General features: G+C 32.3%; 2 protein-coding genes and 2 long non-coding RNA genes across 7 annotated transcripts; 3 read left to right on the top strand and 1 right to left on the bottom strand.

Annotated features, from left to right (window-relative positions):
• Positions 1–7,042, bottom strand: LOC120359835. 2 transcript variants are annotated; one of them, XR_005576627.1, is made up of 5 exons: positions 6,818–7,042; positions 5,907–6,105; positions 2,274–2,556; positions 1,939–2,192; positions 1–1,729 (listed from the first exon to the last, which is right to left on the bottom strand). It is a non-coding gene; the product is annotated as an uncharacterized LOC120359835 (long non-coding RNA). The 2 variants fall into 2 exon arrangements; XR_005576626.1 differs by lacking the exon at positions 6,818–7,042 and having other exon boundaries at positions 5,907–6,230.
• A 108-nt stretch (positions 7,043–7,150) lies between these two features.
• On the top strand, positions 7,151–8,395 carry LOC120359834. The gene is made up of 2 exons (XM_039459179.1): positions 7,151–7,346; positions 7,399–8,395. The coding sequence occupies exons 1-2, from the start codon at positions 7,155–7,157 to the stop codon at positions 7,528–7,530; spliced, it is 324 nt and encodes a 107-aa protein (XP_039315113.1). The 5' UTR covers positions 7,151–7,154; the 3' UTR covers positions 7,531–8,395.
• Positions 8,396–14,743: 6,348 nt separating this feature from the next.
• Positions 14,744–15,321, top strand: LOC120359836. The gene is made up of 2 exons (XR_005576628.1): positions 14,744–14,887; positions 15,268–15,321. It is a non-coding gene; the product is annotated as an uncharacterized LOC120359836 (long non-coding RNA).
• A 215-nt stretch (positions 15,322–15,536) lies between these two features.
• Positions 15,537–17,753, top strand: LOC120359833. 3 transcript variants are annotated; one of them, XM_039459175.1, is made up of 5 exons: positions 15,537–15,600; positions 16,149–16,340; positions 16,561–16,684; positions 16,884–17,033; positions 17,140–17,753. In XM_039459175.1, exons 2-5 carry the CDS (start codon positions 16,261–16,263, stop codon positions 17,437–17,439), a joined length of 654 nt encoding a protein of 217 aa, XP_039315109.1. In that variant the 5' UTR covers positions 15,537–15,600; positions 16,149–16,260; the 3' UTR covers positions 17,440–17,753. The 3 variants fall into 3 exon arrangements, with proteins under 3 accessions (XP_039315109.1, XP_039315107.1, XP_039315108.1); XM_039459173.1 differs by lacking the exon at positions 15,537–15,600 and adding an exon at positions 15,622–16,068; XM_039459174.1 differs by lacking the exon at positions 15,537–15,600 and adding an exon at positions 15,622–16,073.
• The last annotated feature ends 7,402 nt before the right edge of the window (positions 17,754–25,155 follow it).

The following is a 25,155-nucleotide window of genomic DNA, read 5'->3' as shown; positions in this document are numbered from 1 at the left end:
TGAAGTTGCAAGTGCTTATTATAGTGATGATAATAATAGTATTGTTTCATTACAATTAGAGGAGGCGCAGGAAAATATAATACATATAATATTTATGTTATCTAATAAAACTGCAACAAAAACGTATTGTGTGCTGCAACCTTTCTTCCGTTGACCGTACACCCTGCTAATTTAATCTAACTGTAATTGGTAAAGTATACCTGATAGTTAGTTAACGTTATTTGTCGATATTTTGACGTCAAAAACGACGATAAACAACGTCAGCTTGCTACTTAGAATATTTATGATTTCGGCGTCGAATTAATGTCAATTTCATTATTATTTTTGGGTAGTGATCATGTAACTTTCCTTAGAGCGGAAAGGTAAAAAGTGAAAAATTTTGCCATTAACTTCAATAGCGAAAGATTTCACCTTTCCGCCCTAGGGAAAATTACATGATCGATACCTGGCGGGTACAAAACATTTTATTGAATTGACATCGATTCGACGTCAATACGATATCGATGATTGATGTCGAATTGACATCGATTCGATGTCGGTGATCAAAACTGTGACCACCTGAATATCGAAATCGATGTGAGGATCGATATCACATTTCGATATCAAGTTGATGTCGATTTGATACCATTTCTCACTTATGAACATAGTATTCTCTGAAAAAGAAAATCATAGTGTTACATAAAATTACTTTTGGACCGGATTGCAATGAATATCTAAACGAAATAATAATGCAAGGTCACGAAAACGATGTTGCAACAGTTCGAGAGAATTGTGTGTCGTTTTATGTGACTGCTGCAGAAGAAATTCGTAAAAGGTTACCCATTAATAATTTATTTTTATCAAAGTTAAATGTTTTCCGACTATATATAACTTTATATAATACAGATAGAGAAACATCATTTAAAGATGTTTCTTTCGTAGCCAAAACTATCGGTGGTTTTGAAGAAGATGATTTAAAAAAAGAATGGATTGCTATCAGACTTTACAAATAAGGAAAGGAAACTTTTTCAACAAAAACGTTTGACGAAATGTGGAAAAGAATTTTGCAATGTCACAACGTTAATAATAAAGATAAATATCCAAACTTAAAAAGTCTTCTGAATGCTGTTCGATGTCTTCCAAATTCAAATGCCGATGCGGAAAGAATATTTTCACTTTTAACAGATATAAAAATGAAACGTAATAAACTTTCGTCGGCAAGCATTAATGCCATTTGCGTTATTAAGTCGTCATTAAAAGTAAGAAACAAAACTTATATAAACATGACGATAAAGGAAAAAGTTTTATCTCTTATGTCGCCAGATAAATTATATGAAAGTAGCGCTAAAAAAGACCAGAATAATTTAACATTACGTACAGTGGATGTTAATGATATTGCTGGTCCTTCGTGGGCAGATTAAAATTAAAATTAAAATATTAAAATTTTTTTTTATCCGTAAGGACATCGCTCAAAAAGAGTGAGTAAAATATCTTGTCTGTTAGGCCGCGTCCGGATCCACTTCTCCAGCCTCTGCTTCTTCCTTCTTCTCTCTTAATTGAGAATCCGCTAAGAGTGGCAATATATCCGGAACTATATTGTATGAGGTGTTGCCTTTTTGAAAAAGTTAAACGATGAATGCCTTCGTAAATTCCGAAATCTATCCCTTCACGCGTATCATTTCTCTTATTAATAGCTACATTTGACAACATACAAACGCATGTCCTACGTATGTATACATCATCTCAAAGTCTATAAAAATAAACATTAACATAATAATACTAAACGGTAATTCTTCTAATTTTTTGCTTTTTTTATGAAAAATAAGATAATGTGTTTTATACACAAAAAATTTAAAAAAAAACTGATATTTTAAAATGTTATGTAAAACATAATTATCAATCCTAATCCTAAAACATTGATTTAAAATGCTAAAAATTGATTCATAAAAGTTAATTTACTTGCCGTAGATGTTTTTTGACCATAGTTCCACCTGATTAAAGAATTTAGTAGCGAGATCATTTAATCCGATCAAAATATATTTGATCAGATCCCAGGATGCGGCGATGATCGCTCCAATGTGGTGATTAAAAGTTGCACAGATTATTCGCAAAATTCAGAGCTCATCATCATGAATGTGCTGAGTGGGAATGGACTTGCAGCCTGTACGCTTTTGTTGTTATACTTGTCGGGATACTTGCATACATCCAGCGGACTACAAATAATCGCGCATACGTTAATTGTAATATTTAATAAACGAGTAAGTTCTTGTAATTTTCAATATTCAAATACACACAAATTTTGAGCAAGCCATCCCCAGTAACGATTTCGTGTTTGAGTGCGCCATTTACAAACTTCGCCTCGGCGTCGTCCATCGCATTCTCTTTTTCACTTTAATTTCTTGTAAATACGTCCAGGTGAATTAACTCTTTGATGGCGTGTTTAATTATGTAAAGCAATTTGAAGAGCGCAGTGTTTGACACATCTGGCACTTCGTTCGTTTCTTTATTCATAAAGAGGCCCTCCTCGACGATATTCAATAATTCCTTTATCAACTTGTCAGGTTGATTCGCTAACTGCTAATTAAAATAAAATTCTCTCAATGCAATGTTTCCATTCCAGTTGTATTTAATTAACACAATAATTGCATTGATATGATATAGCATTAAGTGCATCTGTCGCGAAAGAAATATAAGCGTTCTCTTCCGCGCTAATAAAACATCTATTAATAATGTCAAGATTTCTTTGAATATGTCATGATTGGTAGAATATCTATATGAGAAAATTTGTTTTTAATTATTAATTTTCCAAAAAGTTTTGAATTATTATTCGAATTAATTTCACCACTTTGAAAACTTATCTTACAGGTGGTTTTTTGACGCCCTTGCCAGTTTTATCTTAAACAACATTCTGCAAGTATCTCACGCTAAAAGAAGATCGTCTTTTAGTGTTTCATCAAGACAAGATTTCTTGTCTTGAAGAACATTTCTTGTCTTGTCTTGATTTTCAAAACAAGAAATTTCGGTTTTCTTGTCTTGATCAATTCTTGATATTGCATTTCTTGTCTTGAATTCAAGAATCTTGAATTTCTTGAAACCTCTTGATTTTTTTATACATATTACAATTTAAAAAATACTCATCTATTTCACGTTAATATCATCAAAATTCTCGACAGAATCATAAAAACTTTTTATAGAATTGAAATACGCGTAAAAAGAAGAGGTTAAAAATATTTCTCAAATTATTTATCATTTTTTATATCGTGAGATTACTGCCGAATATAGCTATTTTAGATTATTATTAAATTCCTGACATAAATCATTTCTGGTGACATTTAATAATAATTAATGTAATAATTAAAATAATTTTATAATATTATTATAATAAATATAACTGAAAATGTTGAAACCTATTCAAAATTTTTTTAAGTATTAAAAAATAAGCAATCGTCATAGAAATTCAAGAAATTTCTTGATTTCTTGTCAAGAAAATCTTGGTCTTGATAACAATTTCTTGTCTTGTCTTGAAATCGATTTCCAATTTCTTGTCTTGGTCTTGTTTTGAATCAAGACAAGACCAAGACAAGATTTCTTGAATTTCTTGATCTTGATGAAACATTATCTTTCATGCGCAGACCTAATACTATCTTCATTAACACATCCACCTTATCGGTCGCTATATTGGAGTTCACTTGAGCTATTATCGTTATTATCATTCATGCAATTCTGCTATCTATAATAATGGCGATGTATCTGGATACTTCATGAAGAATTTTTTTCATAATATCTTAACATTTATTAAAATATATTTTAAATTGGTCTTTAAAACACTAAATGCTGGATGAAGAAATATTTTTCAAAATTGCTTTCTGCTCTTTAAAACTTCCACATTTTTCTCAGTCAGCGTAATTGCCTGACTTAAATATCATCCAATTTTTGTGAGTAGTTTGGAAGGGTAGAAAAAAAACATTTAAATAAAAATTTTCTCCTTCAATATCTTTTAAAAGACGTTATCGATGGTATACTTGCAAAACAAAATCGAGTTTTTGGTATTGTATTCAGTAGATTCCCTGATAGCCATGCATGTTTTGCAAAATCAGGGAACTTAATACTGAGCATGAATTTTCGACTAGTTGCTGTGTATTTGCTGAAACCGTAACGCATAGTCCTACATATTCAACAACATGAGAGCAGATTTGAGACATTTTATGTCAACAGATTCAAAGCAAACGGAGAGCAACTGTTGCTTATTCTGTTGCCAACAAAATGACTTCTATTCGTGGAAAACATTTTGCTTTATCAATCATTTTCAACAACATAAGAGCAACGTAACGATAATAAAAAAAGATAATGATGCTGTGTTTTTGTCGTGTATTTGTTAAAAACATTAAATATATTAATTATTGTCTTGTTGCCAAATAAAATGTCGAAATTGATTTGTGTGCGCGCGTGTGCGTATGTGATTGTGTGTTTGCGCGAGCGTGTGTAATGTAATAAATAAACAGGAGTAAATTAATTATTTACTTGACTATCAGATCGGATTGAAATGGATTTAACAAGTGAGTGCTGGCGTCACCGCTAGGTGGTCACGCCGCGGGAGATTTTCTCGTGAGTCGAGTGCGGCCAAAGGCGTTATATTTAGGTGCTACCGCGGCGGACATCCTAGTTCATACTTCCTTAAGCTTTTAGGACTTGCTTGTTGTAAGCTCGAGACGAATACTCGTTCTCATTCTTTTCAGACGTGACGTGTGTGTGAAACATTAGTCCACACAAAATTTCATATTTTTATGTGTAAATAACAATTTATATTGTTATTTAATCTTGTACATAAATTAAATGTCTAATTTAAATTTAATTCTTTTTAACAAAAACAATACAAGAAATACTTTTTTGTAAACTAAACATTTATTACGTTACATTAATGTATTTTGTTTTAATAAATCTATCTGGATCTTATTTTCAGTCGGTCTTAATACCGTATTTTTGGTGTAGAAATCTTGATCGATTCGGATTGCTTTTTTTTAATTAGTTTTATCGCACGTTTTTGGCAGGGTGGTGACAATTCAGCAGAAAGAAGAATTAACTTATTTATTTTTTATATATTTGAAAAAAAGTACAAAACATATATTTAACCGTTTTCGACATGTTGTTGAATTTTTGCTGAAATTTATGACTTAGCACATGTTGGCAACTTGCTCTTATGTTGCTCTTTATGTATAGCAATAAACCGTTGACAGTAAATACGCAGCATATTGGCAGCAAAACGTGCTGAATTCATATGATGTTAAACCAAAGGCAAATGAGGCACACACCTTGTTCTAAATTTGCTGAAAACTAATGCCCTTTGTTTTCGGCAACATTACAGCAACAACACAGACAGGTGGCTATCGGGATTATTCCGTATTCTTTAATGATGTTATAACGCGATCGTGGAGCGCTCCAGTAACGTTTGTAATACGAGAGGTGTTCAAGACAAACCTTGGGATTTTGCTGTTATAACAGAACACATTTAAGAGAATGGAAATGACATCTATTTCTCAATATTATTTTCTTCCATTAAATCCAAGATTGACTTGAACGATAATCATAAATGTAATGTAATGTTACTTAAAAATAATTTTTTGTTTCTTCTGTAAAATAATTAATTTCAGATATACGACGTTTTGCAAGTATGCCATCGTTATGCTAGAAGAACTGATGACTATTTAAGTATTGTATGCTATTATCTTTACAGACAATTAATGGGTCAACTTTTTATTAGTAAAATAAGTAATATATTTCTCAGGAGTTTATATTATTTTTTCTTATCTATCTCCTGTGTAGTTTTATATAGTTGATTAGAGACTGTGGAAATTGTAAATAAATAAGCAGCAAATAACTCATTTCCTATATTTCAACTGAATATATGTTAAAATAAACTTTTTATATACCTATAGCAATTCGCTGTTTAATTCTCTATTCTCGTGCAATTTACTATCAGCAGAGTGAAAACTGGGCTCTGATCAGTGGATTTAAGGGGATGCTAAAGTGACCGGCGAACTCAATCGAGGTCGGTCTAGACTCTAATGGTCCTGCGACATCTGCGGCCTTCTGTGGAACTAAATGCGACATCTGCGGATCTCTGCAGAACTAAAAATGATAAATATCGATAATACCAACATTTTTATCGACATTTATCATATAAGCGTTGTTTCTCTTCTATTTTCACATGAGCTCTATTAGACAGATACTCTATTTCTTTTTGTTACATAACAAAAAGAGAAGAGAAGTAGTACAATGAAGTACAGCGTTTTATAAAAATTATATGCGTATGATAAACACTTATAGTATTGTGTCATAATTAGATAGTTCAAACGCCTCCGATATTTGGTTATAACTATTCACAGCACGATTTACAGCTGTGGCATTTTGTTATAACAAGCCAGCTCACAAAACGCCTCTGGCAATAATCAAAAATTGTTTATAACTATCCACAGCACGATTTACAGCTGTGGCATTTTGTTATAACAAGCCAGCTCACAAAACGCCTCTGGCAATAATCAAAAATTGTTTATAACTATCCACAGCACGATTTACAGCTGTGGCATTTTGTTATAACAAGCCAGCTCACAAAACGCCTCTGGCAATAATCAAAAATTGTTTATAACTATCCACAGCACGATTTACAGCTGTGGCATTTTGTTATAACAAGCCAGCTCACAAAACGCCTCTGGCAATAATCAAAAATTGTTTATAACTATCCACAGCACGATTTACAGCTGTGGCATTTTGTTATAACAAGCCAGCTCACAAAACGCCTCTGGCAGTAATTACAAATGTAATTATAATTAGAACGGTTTACCGGTCTATGGAGCAAGAAACCTTTTGATATCTCATTATAGGTTTCTTACATAACGTAGTTCGTCTTCGCAGACGATACGGCGGCTTCCCGTTGTCCTCCGCTGCCGCTACCGTTGTCGTAGTCGTTCACTAGCTATTATCACCAGCACTAACGACGACGACAACGGCGACGACGACGAGGACGACGTTGCCGTTACCGTTGTCGTGGTCGATCACTATTATCACTATCAATGACGACGACGACGACGACGACGACAACGGCAACGGCAATGGCGGCAGTGATGACGACGACGACGGCAACGGCAATGGCGGCAGCGATGACGACGACGACGGCGACGATGACGATGACGACGACGACGACGACGGCAACGGCGACGGCGACGGCGGTGACGATGACGATGACGACGACGACGGCGACGGCGACGGCGGCGACGCTGCCGCAACCGTTGTCGTGGTCGTTCACTATTCTCACTATCACTGACGACGACAACGACGACGACGATGACGACATCGCCGTCGCCGCTGCCGTGGTCGTCCATTATTATCACTATCACTGGCGACGTCGCCGTCGCCGCTGCCGTGGTCGTCCATTATTATCACTATCACTGGCGACGTCGCTGTCGCCGCTGCCGTGGTCGTCCACTATTATCACTATCACTGACAATGACGACGGTGACGACGTCGCCATTGCCGCTGCCGCTACTGTTGTCATAGTCGTTCACTAGCTATTATCACCAACACTAACGACGACGACGACGGCGACGAGGACGACGTTGCCGTTACCGTTGTCGTAGTCGTCCACTATTCTTATTATCACTGACGACGACGACGACGCTACCGCTACCGTTGTCGTGGTCGCCCACTATTGTGGTACGAACTGACTACTGCCTCTACATTATAACCTCAAACTATTGCGCGGGAACGATACGGTGAATGCGAGTGACCACGAGTGACAACGCGTCACGATGGAGACGTGAAAGAAACAAGAAAGACAGGAAAGAGACAGAGACAGACAGACAGAGAGAGAGAGAGAGAGGGGCGGGGGGAGGAGAAAGAGATGATGCTCAGAAGTACGCGCGGAGTAAATTATCTTAATCCGTACCATGCAACGATAACAACTATATTGTCTGAACGTTTATTTCACTGCGGGTTACTCACGAATACTCAGACGTACGTGTAAAAAGAACTCTACCAGCGACAAACGGCATGAAGCACACCGCAAAGATGCCATCAGATGCCATACTACTAGAGTGGCAGTACACGCTCGCGCGTTGCGGCAGTAGGATTGTAATTTTCATACAAATTGTAGTACAATTCAGACATTCTTGAGAAAATAGTAAAATACTTTTAGCACCTATAGTACCGTTACGAAAAAAGACGTGTCAAGTTGGGCATGTAGCTCTATAGTAAAATGCGTGGCTTATACGCCGAAAGTTTCCAAGTTTGATCCCTTAGGACAATTTTTTTTTTTGTAAATCTAGTATTGAAAAAGATAAAGAAATTAAAAAATGCTGTTCTGTTATTAATTAAATTGAAATTGAACACAAAACATATGTAAAAATTGTAACACTTATTCTGACGTTCAAACACTCATTGTTAATTTTCATGGCAAATACATTTTTCGTGTTTTTGAAAAATTTTAATTTGATTGATAATAGAAAAGAATTTTTTAATTTCCTAATATTTTTTTCTAATTACGTACTTAGTGTTAAATATTTAAAAATAGTTTAAAAAATATACGTTACATAACAATTTTAAAAAATCCTACTAACTTTTATATAATTCTACATACATTATAAATAGTTGTTTTTACGGATGTATCAAAAATAATGTTTTTTACAATTATTCATATATATATAAATTAGTGAAGAATGTGACAAATGAAATCACAGATATTGTAAAAATTGTAAAAAAATTATTCTTTATACATACGTACATATAATTATTTATAATGTACGTAGAATTATATAAAAGTTAGTGGGAATTTTTAAAATTGTTACATGTATTTTTTAAACTATTTTTAATTATTTAACACTAAGTAAGTCATTATGAAAAAATGTTAGAAAATTTAAAAATGCTCTTCTATTACCAATCGAATTAAAATTTAAAAAACACGAAAGATGTATTTGCCATGAAAATTTACAATGGGTGTTTGAACGTCAAAAGAAGTGTTACAATTTTTACATATGTTCTATGTCCAATTTCCATTTAATTAATACAAATAAAGCATTTTTTAATTTCTTTATTTTTTCAATACTAAATTGTAATATATTTCATACTGCATTATTCTTACAATGGTAATTTTGAAAGAATTAAGCATTTTTGTAAACATGTATATGGATTATATTTATAAGTGCTTCATCCATAACGTAGCTATATTTTTTATCAATTTTTTCCTAATTTTGTAAATATATCATGATATAAAATTGATATATATTGTCATAGTTTTGTCAAAATACTATTTTGAAATTACATCAGCAGTTATCAATGCTTTACAAAACGTCAATACTTTTACATCTATTTTTCTAAATGTACCTACATAATTGCTGATTAAAATTGTTATGCAAGATTTTATTGTCATATAATATAATAAATGTTGTCCTATCGAGATTTTCCTACTAATATATGTAATATATGTAATATATGTAATATATGTAATATATGTTATATATATATATATATATAAAAGTAAAAAATGTATATAGAATAATACGTCGCGTGCGTGCGCGCGCGCGCGCGCGTTGCAACTCTGATCCGCGACAAGAAAATCTGAAATCGTTTCGCTAAGCTGTGCAGTGTTGCCGGCTTGTGCAGTGTTGCCGGCTTGTAATGAGAGAAATCAAGAACGCTCGAGACAGAAGAGGATAGGTCGAGAAGAATAGACTGCTTGAGAAAGAAAAAGACAGTAGAACTCCTCACGCATCTTTCTTACTTGACGCTGGGTCGAGAGAGAAAGCATGATGTGACATAGACTTATGACAACCGCGGTGTCCTCGCCGTTACGGATGTCGATCGAGTACACGTGTATTGGTCGACGATAGTTAGCGTGCACGGAGCGCCGTTCTAGGCGCTTTGTTACATCCTATTAGGGTTTTTCTACTAAAAAATATTCTCGTTTTTGTTGGCTATGGGACAAAAATTTTTCAATATTGCGGGGACTCGGCGATCTCTAATCAAAAATTTCATGATTATGTAGTATTCATTCGTAAATTTACTACATACAGCAAAACCATAGAACCGGCTATTTAGGCATTCTCGAGAAAATAATAAAATATTTCTAGCACCTATAGTAACATTACGAAGAAGAATTACTAGTTTGCATGCGTGGAAAAACATTAACTACCCAAGCAGAACAAGGAGTCATCACGACATCAAAATGACATCAAAGTGACTACATAATGATCATTAAAAGTCACTTTTCAATCAATTACGATTCATTTTAATGTCATTTTGACACAATTGTGTCAAATTAGTATGATATAAAAATTATTTTTACAACTTATATATATAACAATTTTTAAAAAATATTAGTAAGTTTATAAACGCTCTTTTATTATCAATTCAATTAAATTTTCTCAAGAATACAAAAGATATAGTCGCCATAAAAATTTACAATGAGGAACGTCAAAAAAAAGTATTAAAATTGTGACATATTTTTTGTGTCGAAATTGAAGTTAATATAATTGTAGAGAAGCATTTTTGAATTTATTGATTTTTTTTAATACTACACTTTACAAAAAAAAAATCTTGTCCCGAGGAATCGAACCTGAAATCTTCAGCATAACAGTCAAGAATCATAAACATCCTCAGAGAGGTCCGTTTACAATTCTTTTTCCGTATTGATACTATAGCTGCTGAAAGTATTTTATCATTTTCTCAAGAATGCTTGAATAGTCGGTTATACACATGTGTAATAATAATAATAATGTATCTGTATTGAAAATATTTATTCATAAAATAAAAATATTTACTCATCAAAATCGATAGAAATAAAAACTATGTATAAATGAGTTTCTTTCTTTATACTTTTCTTATTTTACTTTATGTTATCTTTAGCGAAAACTGTAGTCAGTATCAGACTATGCACCATATTCGGTTTTCAATTTGCCATTCGTATGAATTTACTAAGTAATGCGCACGGTGGGATCCTCGCAAAGTGTGCGTGCACTTGTCATATGTGCTGATGTATCAATCGTGCTCTTAGATTCTACGAAATCTAAGAGCATGAATTATTATGAATCAATCAATTCGTAATGATTTTTATTGTAATGAGATGCAATAATCTCTCGTACCAAGTATATAGCGTAACTGTATACGATCCGCGAACTTTCGAATGGTAAGATTTCTACGGTACATATCTGTAAATGTATAAATGGTGTATAGCCTGATACTTAATTTATGATACTTTTGTCATTTACTCTTTAATTTTGTGTAATGAATATATTTCTTTTGAAAAATGGATGTCATAAATAGACGACAGGTTCTGCGTCCAGAGCAAAAAATTGATAGTGCACGTTTAAAAAAAATAAAGAGGGAATTTAAAAAATTAACATTTTCTAATAAGTGTTCTGTATAAAATGTTCAAGCTTTGACATGTGAAATCTGTATTCTAAAAATGAATAAATTTATGAGAAAGGTATGAGATCATGCAGTTGATGTTCCGAATCTACCCTACAAAATAATCAACTCTAAAAAAGTCTATCCTTTATTTATTTTTGTATTACGGTTGCGTTTCAAAATTCACTGTTAGTATTGTAAAACTACATTATAGGTAACGTCTACAGTATACGAAACTATAGATTTCTAGTACTAACAGTGAATTTCGAAACGCAGAATGCCAAGAAGTTCAAGCCAAAGCAGATAATCTGCTTGCAGAGTTGTATTTGACAGGAAACCTAACCTATTATCGCTTAGCTTAGATTCAATCCAATCGATCGATAAACAGATCGATTGCTTCGTCCGACTTGAACACTGCCATCTGTCAAAATACAGGGCAACTAATTTTCTCTTTCTTCTGCTGCAATCAGCTGAGATATACCGGCATCGGACCGGACATATGCTCACAAATTTTTGCAGACAAAAATCTTTTTTTTTAGACTTCTAAGCCAAATTTTGAAAAATCTACGTTGTTCCGGCATCTAATTTGGAACTCATAGTACACTCACTTTATACGAAAAGACCGTTAAATATTTGTATGAAGCGAATATTTGGCACCCGTTGACACTCTAGATTACAGAGCCAGTTAAGATTAGATAAAAAAGATATAAATTCAACGTTTTCGGCATAAAGTGAATTACTATGAGGTCCATTAATGTCTATACTTTCATTGACGAGAAGGATTTTGAAATCTGTAAATGCAATTACAAGAATTTTGTCTGCAAAAATTAATCGTGTTTAGTCGGTAAAAAAGGACCATGTTAAGCATCCCCTTAACTCTTTCAGCAATTTGATCAGACGATTCACACGAGCAACAGCTATTTGATGAGACGATCGTTTGTCGTTATTCGTATTGAGATAGATCTTGTACACCGTGGTAACGTTATTAAAAAAATCAGAGAAAAATTTTTCAGTGAAAATATGTATTTCTCTAACTTCTTTCTTTTGTTAAAATTATTTACAATATTTATATACAATTTTTTTATATCTATGTTTTTCAAATGCTTTCTAGATATGCATAAACAAGAGTTGCTGAAGAATTTTTTTATACTTGTGAAAGTATTACAAATTAATTTATGAAGATTCCAGACCAAAAACACGTATTAACTAAAGGATTATATAAATTTATTATATATTACCTTTGACAACAAGTCTTATAATATGCGTATTGTTTACCCAGTCAGAAATAGTTCCTCGAAACGATTTTGTTTCGATATCGTTAAGATCGATTCAAAACTTACGTCAAAATTATAACATTTTCGCGTAACCAAAAGTTGCGTATGTAAAGAATATAATGGAAATTTCATACATTTTTTAATATTTTTGGAATGTATATGTAATAAATAATCTTATATTTTGGAAAAATTTGTTTAAAGATCGAATCGATATCGATTCCACATCGATTCGACGATGCGATGATGCAAAAAGAAAATTAACTAATTGCATTTCTACTTTTTCATCGTTCATTTTTATTATTTATTACATAAAAGAAAAGTAGAATGATTTTTGCATGTAATGATTTATAGAATCGACGTCATTTGACATCGATTTGAACAATAATTTTATTAGTTATCTGAAATTTTTTTCAGAATTTTTATATAAATTGGAACATTTTAGAAATATTGAGAAATCCATATTTTTTTTCTAAATTTTTCATATATATGTGTATTTTTAAATATTCTAAAGTTTACATTAAAAATTCTGAGAACTATTTTAAAAAATATGTTACACAGAAAATCAGAAAAATTCCAAGGAAAGTTTTTATCGGAGTATATAGATTTGTCTCAGATTTTTTAATATAATTTTCAAAATTTTTAGATATTTTGTAGTCATTTCTAGAATTTTTCAAAATTTTTGTAATATTTTATAGTTTTTAGAAAATTTCTCAGTTTTTTTTATAGAATATTTCAGAATTTATGCATACATGAAAAATTTAAAGAAAAAACTTAATTACTTAATATTTTTGAAAAATGTTCTGTAATTTATATAAAAAGTATATCACAGAAAAATTTTTATAAGCAATAGAGCTAATGATGTCTTTCTTCTCAAATTTTTCTAGTTTTATCTTTTTTGTATATCAAAGATATTACATACGTTTATAAACTATATATTTTTCTTCCGATGTTTATTTTAAAATAGAATTGTTGCAGCATGAAATACCTTCTGTGTTTGATCAAATTAACCAAAGCATATGTACTTCGATTAGATAATCTTAATCAAATAATCGATTTTTAATAATAAAAATAAAGCAATTTTTGAAAAAATAAATTTAATCAAAAGTGTTATTATCTTAAATACACAAAAATAAAAAAAATACCTTTAATAATAATCTTAATTCGAACTAATATCGAAATGATCTCGATTTTTCAATTATTTTACCTAGTCAGAAATAATTCTTTAAAAAGAAAAAATTAATTATTTTTTTGTGTTTGACGGAATGTTCTCGGAAAATATCAAAATAGCTCCTCGAAACGATATTGTTTCGATGTCGAATAAAATCGAAAATTACTCGAAATTGGAGTAAAAAATTCATTGAAATTAATAAAAATTTCGAAAATTTTTGACTTGCATTTTCGACATCGAAACGACATCGAGGAACTATTTCTGACTGGGTAAGATTAAGAAAAAACAAATAGTTTGTATTTATTTTACGGTGTGCACGGCTTATATGGAATTAGCAGAGTACCAAGTTGTATGAAACCTCGGCCTCTGGTATTTTTCAGTCACGAGCACGGTTGACAGAGCGATTTCCTTGAACTGCGACGAATCATGGACGAAGTAGCTACCCTGATAGCCATGCATGTTTTGCAAAATAATGCTGAGCCATGCATAATTTGCAACTTAATGCTGAGCATGAATTTTCGACTAGTTGCTGTGTATTTGCTGAAAACGTAACGCATAGTCTTACATATTCAACAACATGAGAGCAGATTTAAGACATTTTATGTCAGCAGATTCAAAGCAAACGGAGAGCAACTGTTGCTTATTCTGTTACCAACAAACTTCTATTCGTGGAAAACATTTTGCTTTATCAATCATTTTCAACAACATAAGAGCAACGTGACGGTAATAAAAAAAGATAATGATGCTGTGCTTTTGTCGTGTATTTGTTAAAAACATTAAATATATTAATTATTGTCTTGTAGCTAAATAAAATGTCGAAAATGATTTGTGTGTATGTGCGCGCGTGTGCGTATGTGATTGTGTGTTTGCGCGAGCGTGTGTAATGTAATAAATAAACAGGAGTAAATTAATTATTTACTTGACTATCAGATCGGATTGAAATGGATTTAACAAATGAGTGCTGGCGTCACCGCTAGGCGGCCACGCCGCGGGAGATTTTCTCGTGAGTCGAGGGCGGCCACAGTCGTTATATCTAGGTGCCACCGCGGCGGACACCCCAGCTCATACTAACGTAAGCTTTTAGAACTTACTTGTTGTAAGCTCGAGACGAATACTCGCTCTCATTCTTTTCAAACGTGACGTGTGTGTGAAACATTGGTCACATAAAATTTTATATTTTTATATGTAAATAACAATTTGTATTGTTATTTATTCTTGTACATAAATTAAATATTTAATTTAAATTTAATTCTTTTTAATGAAAAGGATACAAGAAATACTTTTTTGTAAACTAAACATTTATTACGTTTACATTAATGTATTCTGTTTTAATAAATCTATCTGGATTCCGATCTTATTTTCAATCGGTCTTAATACCGTATTTTTGGTGTAAAAATCTCGATCGATTCGGATTACTTTTTTTTAATCGGTTTTATCGCACATTTTTTGCAGGGTAGTGACAATTCAGCAGAAAGAAGAATTAACTTATTTATTTTTTATATATTTGAAAAAAAAGTACAAAACATATATTTAACCGTTTTCGATATGTTGTTGAATTTTTGCTGCAATTTATGACTCAGCACTTGTTGTTGGCAACTTGCTCTCATGTTGCTCTTTATATATAGCGATAAACCGTTGACAGCAAATACGCAGCATATTGGCAGCAAAACGTGCTGAATTCATATGATGTCAAACCAAAAACAAATGAGACACACACCTTGTTCTAAATTTGCTGAAAACTAATGCCCTTTGTTTTTGGCAACATTACAGCAACAACACAAACAGGTGGCTATCAGGGTAACTCATTTTGATTTAATCACAAAATATAAATTACTTTGGATCGAGAACATAAAACATGTTCACTTTATTCTATTATTCACGTAATATTGCGAAGTCTTTGTTTTTGACCGAAGGAGGTTATTAAGTACGGCTAATATAGCAGACAACTCGAGATATAAAGCGCGCGCTTACGTCTCGTTCTCTGCCATCAACCTACGTCATGTGACTCGTTTCCTTGTGTCTGATTGGTGGGTATACACCAATCAGATGCAAGGGCTCACTGAGCACAGTAAGGCTGTGTTCGGAAACATCACCCGAGTGCCATGTATCATTTTATCCTTGTTGTTCACCGAATGTTAAACAAGGATAAGATGATACACGAGGGCACTCGGGTGATGTTTCCGAGAGCAGCCTGAGCGATTGTAATTGCGTACTGAATGCACGCAATAGCTTATGTGGAACGTGTTCGGTTAGGTTAGGTTTGTTATTGTGAATATAATCTAATATTTGTATTTAAGAGAATTTCCGGATTTGACATCACCTTGTGTTTACAGTCATTAAGTGGAATTAATAATTATTTTATGTAATTGTAAAAATAAGATCGTATGATCTTGCCTTACATGTGAAATATGAAAATAAGGGGTCCTTATAAAAAGTATATGGAGAATGGAATTCCTAAATCAACTTATTTCTCACGTCTTAAAAAAGGTAGACAATTACTTGTTGATGAAGTTCAAAAAGCAGATGTAAGTATTAAATCACATTTTCATTACTTTTATCATGTTTCTTCTGTCATAAACATTTATTTATTATCAAAAAAATTAAGAATATTCTTTTATAAACATTTATTCATTATTTTAAAGAATTAATTCAAATCAAAATTATCAAATTTGAAATAGTTGTTATAAACAAAAAATGCTGTAAAAGTAATTGTTGAAGTTTCTATGTGTTACTATTTTTATACAGGAAATACAATCTGGAAGTTATCAAGGTTTTAGTAATATGGATGTTATCGGTGATGAAATTATTGGTGAACAACATAATTTATGAAACAGGTCAGAGTGCAATGAGCGAATGTGCTGAAGATAATGTAAGAAGTATATTCTTATTTTTAATATATGTTAACATTTATTAGTATTTAGGAAAACATGCTATAATTAAATGCTTAAGCGATTTCAAATAAGACTTAAACTTAAATTAAAAAATGTTTTGTTCTTTTTGGGATCAAATTTAGAAATGCTTACATCATGCATCATTTATTCAAAATTAAAAAAAAAAATCATTCACAGGATAATACTGGTTCAGACAGAGAGGAAAATAATGAAAATCTATCAGAGAAAAATAATCAGTCAGAAAACAATAAAGAAAATGAAAATCCTCCAGAACACGACAACAACGAATATGGTTTTTATGATGAAATAACATATGATAACCATCAAGTAAGTAATGATTTTAAAACTGTGACAGTTTATAACATTCCGAATTAACAACATATCATCATGTAGTTATTTTTATGTATTAAGTATTTGATTTTTAATATCCCAGATAACAAAATGCGCGCATAGTGAGTTCACGGAGCGCGCATGCCGTGCGGATTATCGGCACGGTGTGAGTTCACCGCATCCGACAGATGCGTCATCATATGAGACTCATATTGGTCGCACGTTTGCGGTACTCATGGGTGCGAGCGATATGAGCCTCAAATGCGTTCTCCAAATGAGACTCATATTGCTCGCATGCATGCATACGGCACTCAAAAATTCTAATCATTGCCCATTTTTTTCACGTACTTTTAATGCATTATATATCAATATTTTTATTCATTTTTTTCTGATTTACAATTAAAAATTAACATTATTATATACAATCTTTAATAAATTAGCATTAAAAATATTAAAAGCATAAAAAGTACTTCAAAAAAATGCGCAGTGATTGGAAGTTCATATAATATTTTGTAAATTTGTTAATATATGGGAGGGTCTTGTTTTATCACATTGCAATTGACCACTGCATCCATTCACAGCAAACGGTATCTAGAATTTTTTTACTGTTTAAGCACTGCAGTGAATGGTGGTCAATCGCAACGTGGTTAAAAGAAAAATTAACATGTACACAATTAATATTTTGATATTATTTTCAAGAGAATTTTACTTTAATGAAATTCTAATTCAAAATTTAGTTACAAAGATATTTGAAGTTAAAAATACATACATTTTTGTAGAATTAAGCCTATAATAATTAGAGATTGTATATTCTAAAATTTTAATTTAAATGTAAGTAAATGATAGTTTTTTCAATTAACAATATCTGCAAATATCTAACATATTTTATATACGTTCATAAAACGAACCGTCCATACACCTCTTCGAGGGAACTTATAAAATAAAATATGCGAGGTCTGTCAACAATAAAATATGAAATGCTTGCTCTCGTATTGTTTCCAATGTTTGGCAATATTATCCCACAATTTCCTAGAAACAAAGAAAAGAATAATATATAAAAATGAAAACATTTACAATATGAAAACCGAGTTTGATAATTTTACAAATATTCTACAAATATTATTTTGTTATAGTCAACGTTGCAAATACACTGTACTACAAAATTAAAATTTACCTTCATACTTGAATCATATAAATAATAAGTCAATATAAAATAAAAAAAGAATTAACAAATTGAAACTGTTTTATCGGTTTTATTACAATTGCTCTTGTAATATTGTAGAAAATATAAATACTTTTAATTATTTACTTTTATACTCTACGACCTTGGTAGTAGTTGTTGAACCAGAAGTTCTAATTTACCACTGTTTGGCAATATTATTCCACAATTTCCTAGAAACAAAGAAAAGAATAATATATAAAAATTAAAACATTCACAAAGTATGAAAATCAAGTTTGATAATTCTACAAGTATTCTACATTTTATCATTTAATCGTTATAGAAAATTAATTTGCCTTTACAAAAATTTAATAAAGTTTATTAATAACAATAATAATCATAATAATAAGTAAAATTTCGTAATAATAAAAAATTAGTACTTATAAAATATTTTGAGAAGAAAGCGTTTAAAAATTATTGAAATAGAAATGCAAATTAAAAAAGTTAGGTTATGTAAAATATATTATACTTATATCAAGTAATAAATATACTACACATAAAAGCAAATTTAAGACCCAGACTTTAATTAATTACCTGAGGTTTTTTTATCCACGGAGATCCGATATTATGTAAAATACTCCAGTTCAATGTAAAAATATTACATATAAAAACACGGCACTTGCAAAGTATTACACTACTACCACTGACCATGACCACTACACTCAACTGGCTCAATTGCACTGTCGATGACGAGTCATGATGACCGTTACGGCATGGAGAACCATGTACCATCGAAATGCATACGCAGAAGCTTTTTGCTGCGATTTGTTGGCTAAAGTCGCGTGACTTTATTGAAAATTTTAAATTAATGAATGCAAATAAAAATCAGAAAATATCAGAAAAAATCAAAATATCAAAATCAAAGATAACATGTTATATTTAATCATACAATGATCGTTTTCTTACTCATAAAATGCAATAAAAATATAGTTTTACTAATAGTTTTTCTTCTCATAAGTTAAATTTTCTCTTTGTATAATATTTTTGTATATTTTATTATACACAGTACATTTAATACATTCTCACATAGTCTCATATACAATATATCTAAAATTTTTTCAGATTTTTTATTTGCTTATAAAAAAATTGTCACTTAAAAAAAATTAAGAAAAAATTAATTTTTCTACAATTTTTTCTTTATTTTTCAGATTTTCTCCTTTTACATATTATACGTAAATTGTGTTTTTACATACACAGCATTTTTATGTCTTATACAATTTATTTTCTCATATTTTTATTTTTGCTTACAAAGAAAGATTAGATTTTTTCATCCAGTTCTGTGATTTCACGGTTCTTAAGATTTGCAAATCTTAAAAATTCCGTAAAATTACGGTAAGTTATAGATGAAGATTTAAAAAGATTATAATTTGGAAAATTAAAATGAGAAAACCACGGTATAAAATTGTTTTCTTATACTTATTTTTCAAACTATTTTTTAATTTTTGTCTATAATTTATCGTAATTTTATAAGATTTTAAATCTGCAAACTTTGTAATAAAATTACAATTGGATAAAAAAAATTAGTTTTTTTTATAAACGAATAAAAAAATTTGAAGATTGTGAAATAAATTTTATGAGATATTCTAAGAAAGTATAATACTAAATGCTGTGTATGATGAAATATGAAAAAATACAATATATTTGAAAGAACAAAATTTTTAAATGAGGGAGAAAAACTTATATATATTTTCTTCATTTATTTTTATAAGAAAATGATCATTCAATGAGTAAATATGGTATATTATTTAAGAAATTACAAGATATTTTTAAATAAACATAAGATATTTTTTGAAAAATTATGAAAAAATTTTTTTATCAGAGTTACGCGTGCTCCCATCACATCGTGAGGGCAGCGTGATACGTTCTTGTGTGCACGGCGGGATTATCACGTTACCCTCACGCCGTGAAATGTTCCCATCACGGCGTGATTGCATTATGCGAGCTTTTACGCGTACATGCGTGCGCCCATCACATTGTGAGGGCACTGTGATGCACTTTTGCACGCACAACGTGATCATCACGTCGTGAGGATAACGTGAACTCACGAATTGTTATCTGGGTAACTGTGGTTTCAAATCGAAGTCCGAGCTCTGGCTGCCAGAGAAGCCGGAGCTCGGACTTCGAGATAATAATCGAGTGGTTACCAGGGAAGGAAGCTGGAGCTTGGAGACATATTTCAAGATACGAATTTTTTTACGAGTTTTGGAGCCTTGTGGCCTTAAGGTTAGTATTCGTCTGAAGATTGACTGAATCACATCTTTCTCTCCGTATTCTCTCTCTCTCTCTCTCTCTCTCTCTCTCTCTCTCTCTCTCTCTCTCTCTCTCTCTCTCTCTCCTCTCTCCGCTCTCTGCTTTCTAAGATTAACTAAATCACATCTTTCTATCCGTATTTTCTCTCTCTCTCTCTCTCCCCTCTCTCTCCTCTCTCCGCTCTCCTCTCTCTAAGATTGACTGAATCACATTTTTCTCTCTCTCTCTCTCTCTCACTCTCTCCCCCTCTCTCCATCTCTCCTTTCTCTCCGCTCTCTCCGCTCTCTAAGATAGACCGAATCACATCTTTCTATCCGTATTCTCTCTCTCTCTCTCTCCCCGCTCTCTCCTTCTCTAAGTTTGAATCACATTTTTCTCTCCGTATATTCTCTCTCTCTCTCTCCTCTCTCCGCTATCCGCTCTCTAAGATTGACTGAATCACATCTTTCTCTCCGTATTCTCTCTCCTCTCTCACCGCTCTCTGCTCTCTAAGATTAACTAAATCACATCTTTCTATCCGTATATTAATTAAATCACATCTTTCTATCCGAATTCTCTCTCTCTCTCTCTCTCTCCCCTCTCTCTCCGCTCTCCGCTCTCTAAGATTGACTGAATCACATTTTTCTCTCCGTATATTCTCTCTCTCTCTCTCTCTCTCCCTGCTCTCTCCGCTCTCTAAGATTGACTGAATCACATTTTTCTCTCTGTATATTCTCTCTCTCTTTCTCCCCCCTTTTCTCCCCCTCTCCTTTCTCTCCGCTCTCTCCGCTGTCTAAGATAGACTGAATCACATCTTTCTCTCCGTATTCTCTCTCCTCTCTCACCGCTCTCTGCTCTCTAAGATTAACTAAATCACATCTTTCTATCCGTATTCTCTCTCTCTCTCTCCCCGCTCTCTCCGCTCTCTAAGATTGACTGAATCACATTTTTCTCTCCGTATATTCTCTTTCTTTCTCTCTCTCTCTCTCTCCCCTCTCTCTCCGCTCTCTAAGATTGACTGAATCACATTTTTCTCTCCGTATATTTTCTCTCTCTCTCTCTCTCCCCCTCTCTCCTTTCTTTCCGCTCTCTAAGATAGACCAAATCACATCTTTCTCTCCGTATTCTCTCTCCTCTCTCACCGCTCTTTCCTCTCTCTTCTCTTTTTCCGCTTTCTCTTTCTCTCTCTCTTTCTTTCTCTCTCTCTTTCTTTCTCTCTCTTTCTCTCTCTCTCTCAAATATTGTAACCTGGCACATTTACTTCACTGTCTTCTATGTCACTAATTAGCCTGGTCTCCGACATCGCTACCATCACAGGATTTATCCTCTTCATAACCTGATGCTGTAGTTCGTCTATGTGTGCTGTTAAGCTCTGCGCATTTGTATACATAATTATTTCTTCTTTCTTCTGTAGTTGCTATTTTGTATCCTCACAACCTGCTCTTCTCTTCTCTTCCTGTAACGCTCTCTTAAAAGTTGGACATTCTCGACTGATGGCTTCATGTTCGTCATTTATTTTTAAATTGTATGTTCTATTCAAAAATATTTGAATAGAATTATATAATTGTATGTTCTATTCAAAAATAGAACATACAATTTAAAAATAAATGACGAACATGAAGCCATCAGTCGAGAATGTCCAACTTTTAAGAGAGCGTTACAGGAAGAGAAGAGAAGAGCAGGTTGTGAGGATACAAAATAGCAACTACAGAAGAAAGAAGAAATAATTATGTATACAATGTATGCGCAGAGCTTAACAGCACACATAGACGAACTACAGCATCAGGTTATGAAGAGGATAAATCTTGTGATGGTAGCGATGTCGGAGACCAGGCTAATTAGTGACATAGAAGACAGTGAAGTAAATGTGCCAGGTTACACTGTAGTTAGATGCGATGCTGAAAATAGGAACACAGGGGGAGTTATTATGTATATAAGAGACGATATTAGATATGAAGTAGTATTAATAAAAAAGTTAGAATCAAATTGTTGGTGTGCTGCGATAGAAATGAAAGAAAAACTTTATAAAGGAGTGATAATGGTAATATATCACTCACCAAGCGCATCGCACGGAGATTTCATGAGATTTTTTGAGGATATAGTAGAGGAGTTAATAATAAAGGGAGAATGCATGGTAATAGGAGATTTTAATATAGACCTTATGGCGGACACGTTTTATGCGAAGAAATTACAAGAGACAATGTTAAGCTTGGGCATGAAACAGTATGTGAACGAACCAACGAGAGTTACAAAAGACAGTCAGACAATTATAGATTTAATTTTTTCTAATAATAATAAAACAGTACAAGTAGTTCATGAACCTAAGATTACGGACCATGCGTGGCTGAAAGTAGAGTTAAGTGTGAGTAAAAATGAAAGTAAATACAGGGAATTTAGCGCTAGAAATTACAAAGAGTTCGATGAAGATGAATTTGTTATATTAGTAAAAAACAGGTTACAGGAAAGTCAGGGATGGCAATGCGAATGTGTAGATGTGAGTGAGAGAGCGAAAAAATTTGCTAACAGTATAGTAGATGCGTTAGATGTAATGGCACCGAAGAAAAAATTTAGAATTCCAAAAGTATGGGAGGGGAAAAAATGGTTCTCAGATGAGATAAGAGAGGCTGCGGATAGGAGGGATAGGGCATATAGGAAAGCATTGTATGACAATACCGAACAAAATTGGTCACAGTATAAAATTGAAAGAAATGGAGTAGTAAAATTAATCAGGAAAAAAAAGAAAGAATATTACGAAAGTATGATAGATCTTAATAAAGAAAACCCTACGACTATGTGGAAAACCTTAAAAGAAGTAATTAGAGGCGAGCCAGTAGGTATACAGGAAATAGGAAATATAGATTTTGAGATCTTAGGCGATACCGAAGAGTGCAATATAGCCGATAAATTTAATTTATATTATATACAAAGTATTAATAGTATAGTAAATTCTATAAAGGTAGATAGATCCGGCAGTGATATAATTGAATTTTGGATGAATATAAATAAAAAAACTATTTATACTATCGAGAACAAAGAAATTATGGAAAGTTTTGAGGTTGTTACACTAGAGCAGCTAGAAAAAATAGTTATGGGATTACCAAAAAAGAAAGGTACGGAAGAGGGAATAACTAGTGATATATTGAAGGTAGCTTTTCCTGTAATAAAAAAAGAATTTGCGATTTTAATAAATAATTCTTTAAGAGAAGGTCACTGTCCGGAAGGTTGGAAAACCTCTACTATAGTACCGATTCCAAAGATAGATAAAGCCAAAAAAGCGAGCGAATATAGGCCTATTAATATGTTACCAATATATGAAAAAGTGCTAGAATTAGTAGTAAAAGAACAACTTGAAACCTATTTGGAAACAAACGGTATTATAACAGAGCATCAGGCGGGATTTAGAAAATATTATTCGTGTGAAACAGCGATTCAATCTGTCATAGACGAATGGAAATTAATAGTGAGCGAAGGAAAAATGGTAGGAGTTATCTTCATGGATCTTAAGAGAGCATTTGAAACAATAGATAGAGAAAGATTGTTAGAAAAAATGTATCAATACGGAATTAGAGGAATGACCCTAGAGTGGTTCAAATCATACTTAAATAATAGGAAACAACAGGTTCGATCCAATCAGATATGGTCTAAATTATTGCCTACAGAATATGGAGTTCCTCAAGGTTCAGTACTGGGACCTTTGCTATTTATATTATATATAAATGATATAATTGAAGTATGTCCAGAAGGGTGCAATATAAAAATGTTTGCAGATGACACGCTTATATATGTAAGTGGAGAAAGTAGTGCGGATGTAGAGGTAAAAATGAATATGGCTTTTAATGTAATCGAACATTGGATGAATATAAATAAGTTAAAAATGAACGCAGATAAAACAAAATATATGATAGTTAGAAGTATTAGAAAAGAATTAAGAGGTAAGACTGTCGTGAGGTGTCTGGATGGAATTGAGATAGAACGGGTATCAACCATGAAATATTTAGGTATAATGCTAGACGATAGACTTAGATTTCAAGACCACTGCGATTATATACTTAAGAAAATAGGGAAAAAGACTAGCTTTTTAAATAGAATAGGTAACTTCGTATCAGCATATACTAGATGTATCGTGTACAAGTCCATCATAGCACCTCATTTCGAGTACTGTGCCACTCTATTAGTTGGGATGGGTGAAACGCAATTGAATAAACTTCAGATAGCTCAAAACCGTGCCATGAGAGTAATTTTACAGTGCAATAGATATACCAAAATTGAACACATGCTACACGCCTTACAGTTCATGTCTGTAAGGCAACGGTTATATTATAACGTTAGTGTATTTATCTTTAAAATATTAAATGGCATGGCTTCGGAGGCGTTAAACAATAAAATAGAGATAGTGGGAGGAGAATGCGATAGACAAACGAGGCAGACAGGAAACTTAGCAGTAACTTTCCGTAGAACTAGAAGTGCTCAAAAAAGCCTTTTTTATGAAGGTATAAAAATGTATAATTCGTTACCCACTGTGATTAAGCAATGCAGCGAATTAGTAGCGTTTAAGAGACTGTTAAAAGAGTATATATTAGGTAATATTAATATATAGTTATAATAATTGTGTACAAGAAATAGCTGTGAAAGCTAAATAAAGGTCTATCAATCAATCAATTGTGTATTTTT

Source organism: Solenopsis invicta, chromosome 16 (assembly GCF_016802725.1).
Source record: "Solenopsis invicta isolate M01_SB chromosome 16, UNIL_Sinv_3.0, whole genome shotgun sequence".
In the NCBI taxonomy this organism is placed as follows: domain Eukaryota; kingdom Metazoa; phylum Arthropoda; class Insecta; order Hymenoptera; family Formicidae; genus Solenopsis; species Solenopsis invicta.
Note: the sequence above shows the minus strand (reverse complement) of the source record. Positions and strands in the feature narration are given on the sequence as shown.

Bases quoted from the DNA above. Each gene is read 5' to 3' on its own strand.
- LOC120359834 (XM_039459179.1), top strand. From the start codon at position 7,155: ATGACGATGACGACGACGACGACGACGGCAACGGCGACGGCGACGGCG. The intron at 7,347-7,398 runs GTCGTCCATTAT...GCCGCTGCCGTG, and splicing joins TCGCCGTCGCCGCTGCCGTG to GTCGTCCATTATTATCACTA.
- LOC120359833 (XM_039459175.1), top strand. From the start codon at position 16,261: ATGGAATTCCTAAATCAACTTATTTCTCACGTCTTAAAAAAGGTAGAC. The intron at 16,341-16,560 runs GTAAGTATTAAA...ATTTTTATACAG, and splicing joins ATGAAGTTCAAAAAGCAGAT to GAAATACAATCTGGAAGTTA. The intron at 17,034-17,139 runs GTAAGTAATGAT...TTAATATCCCAG, and splicing joins TAACATATGATAACCATCAA to ATAACAAAATGCGCGCATAG.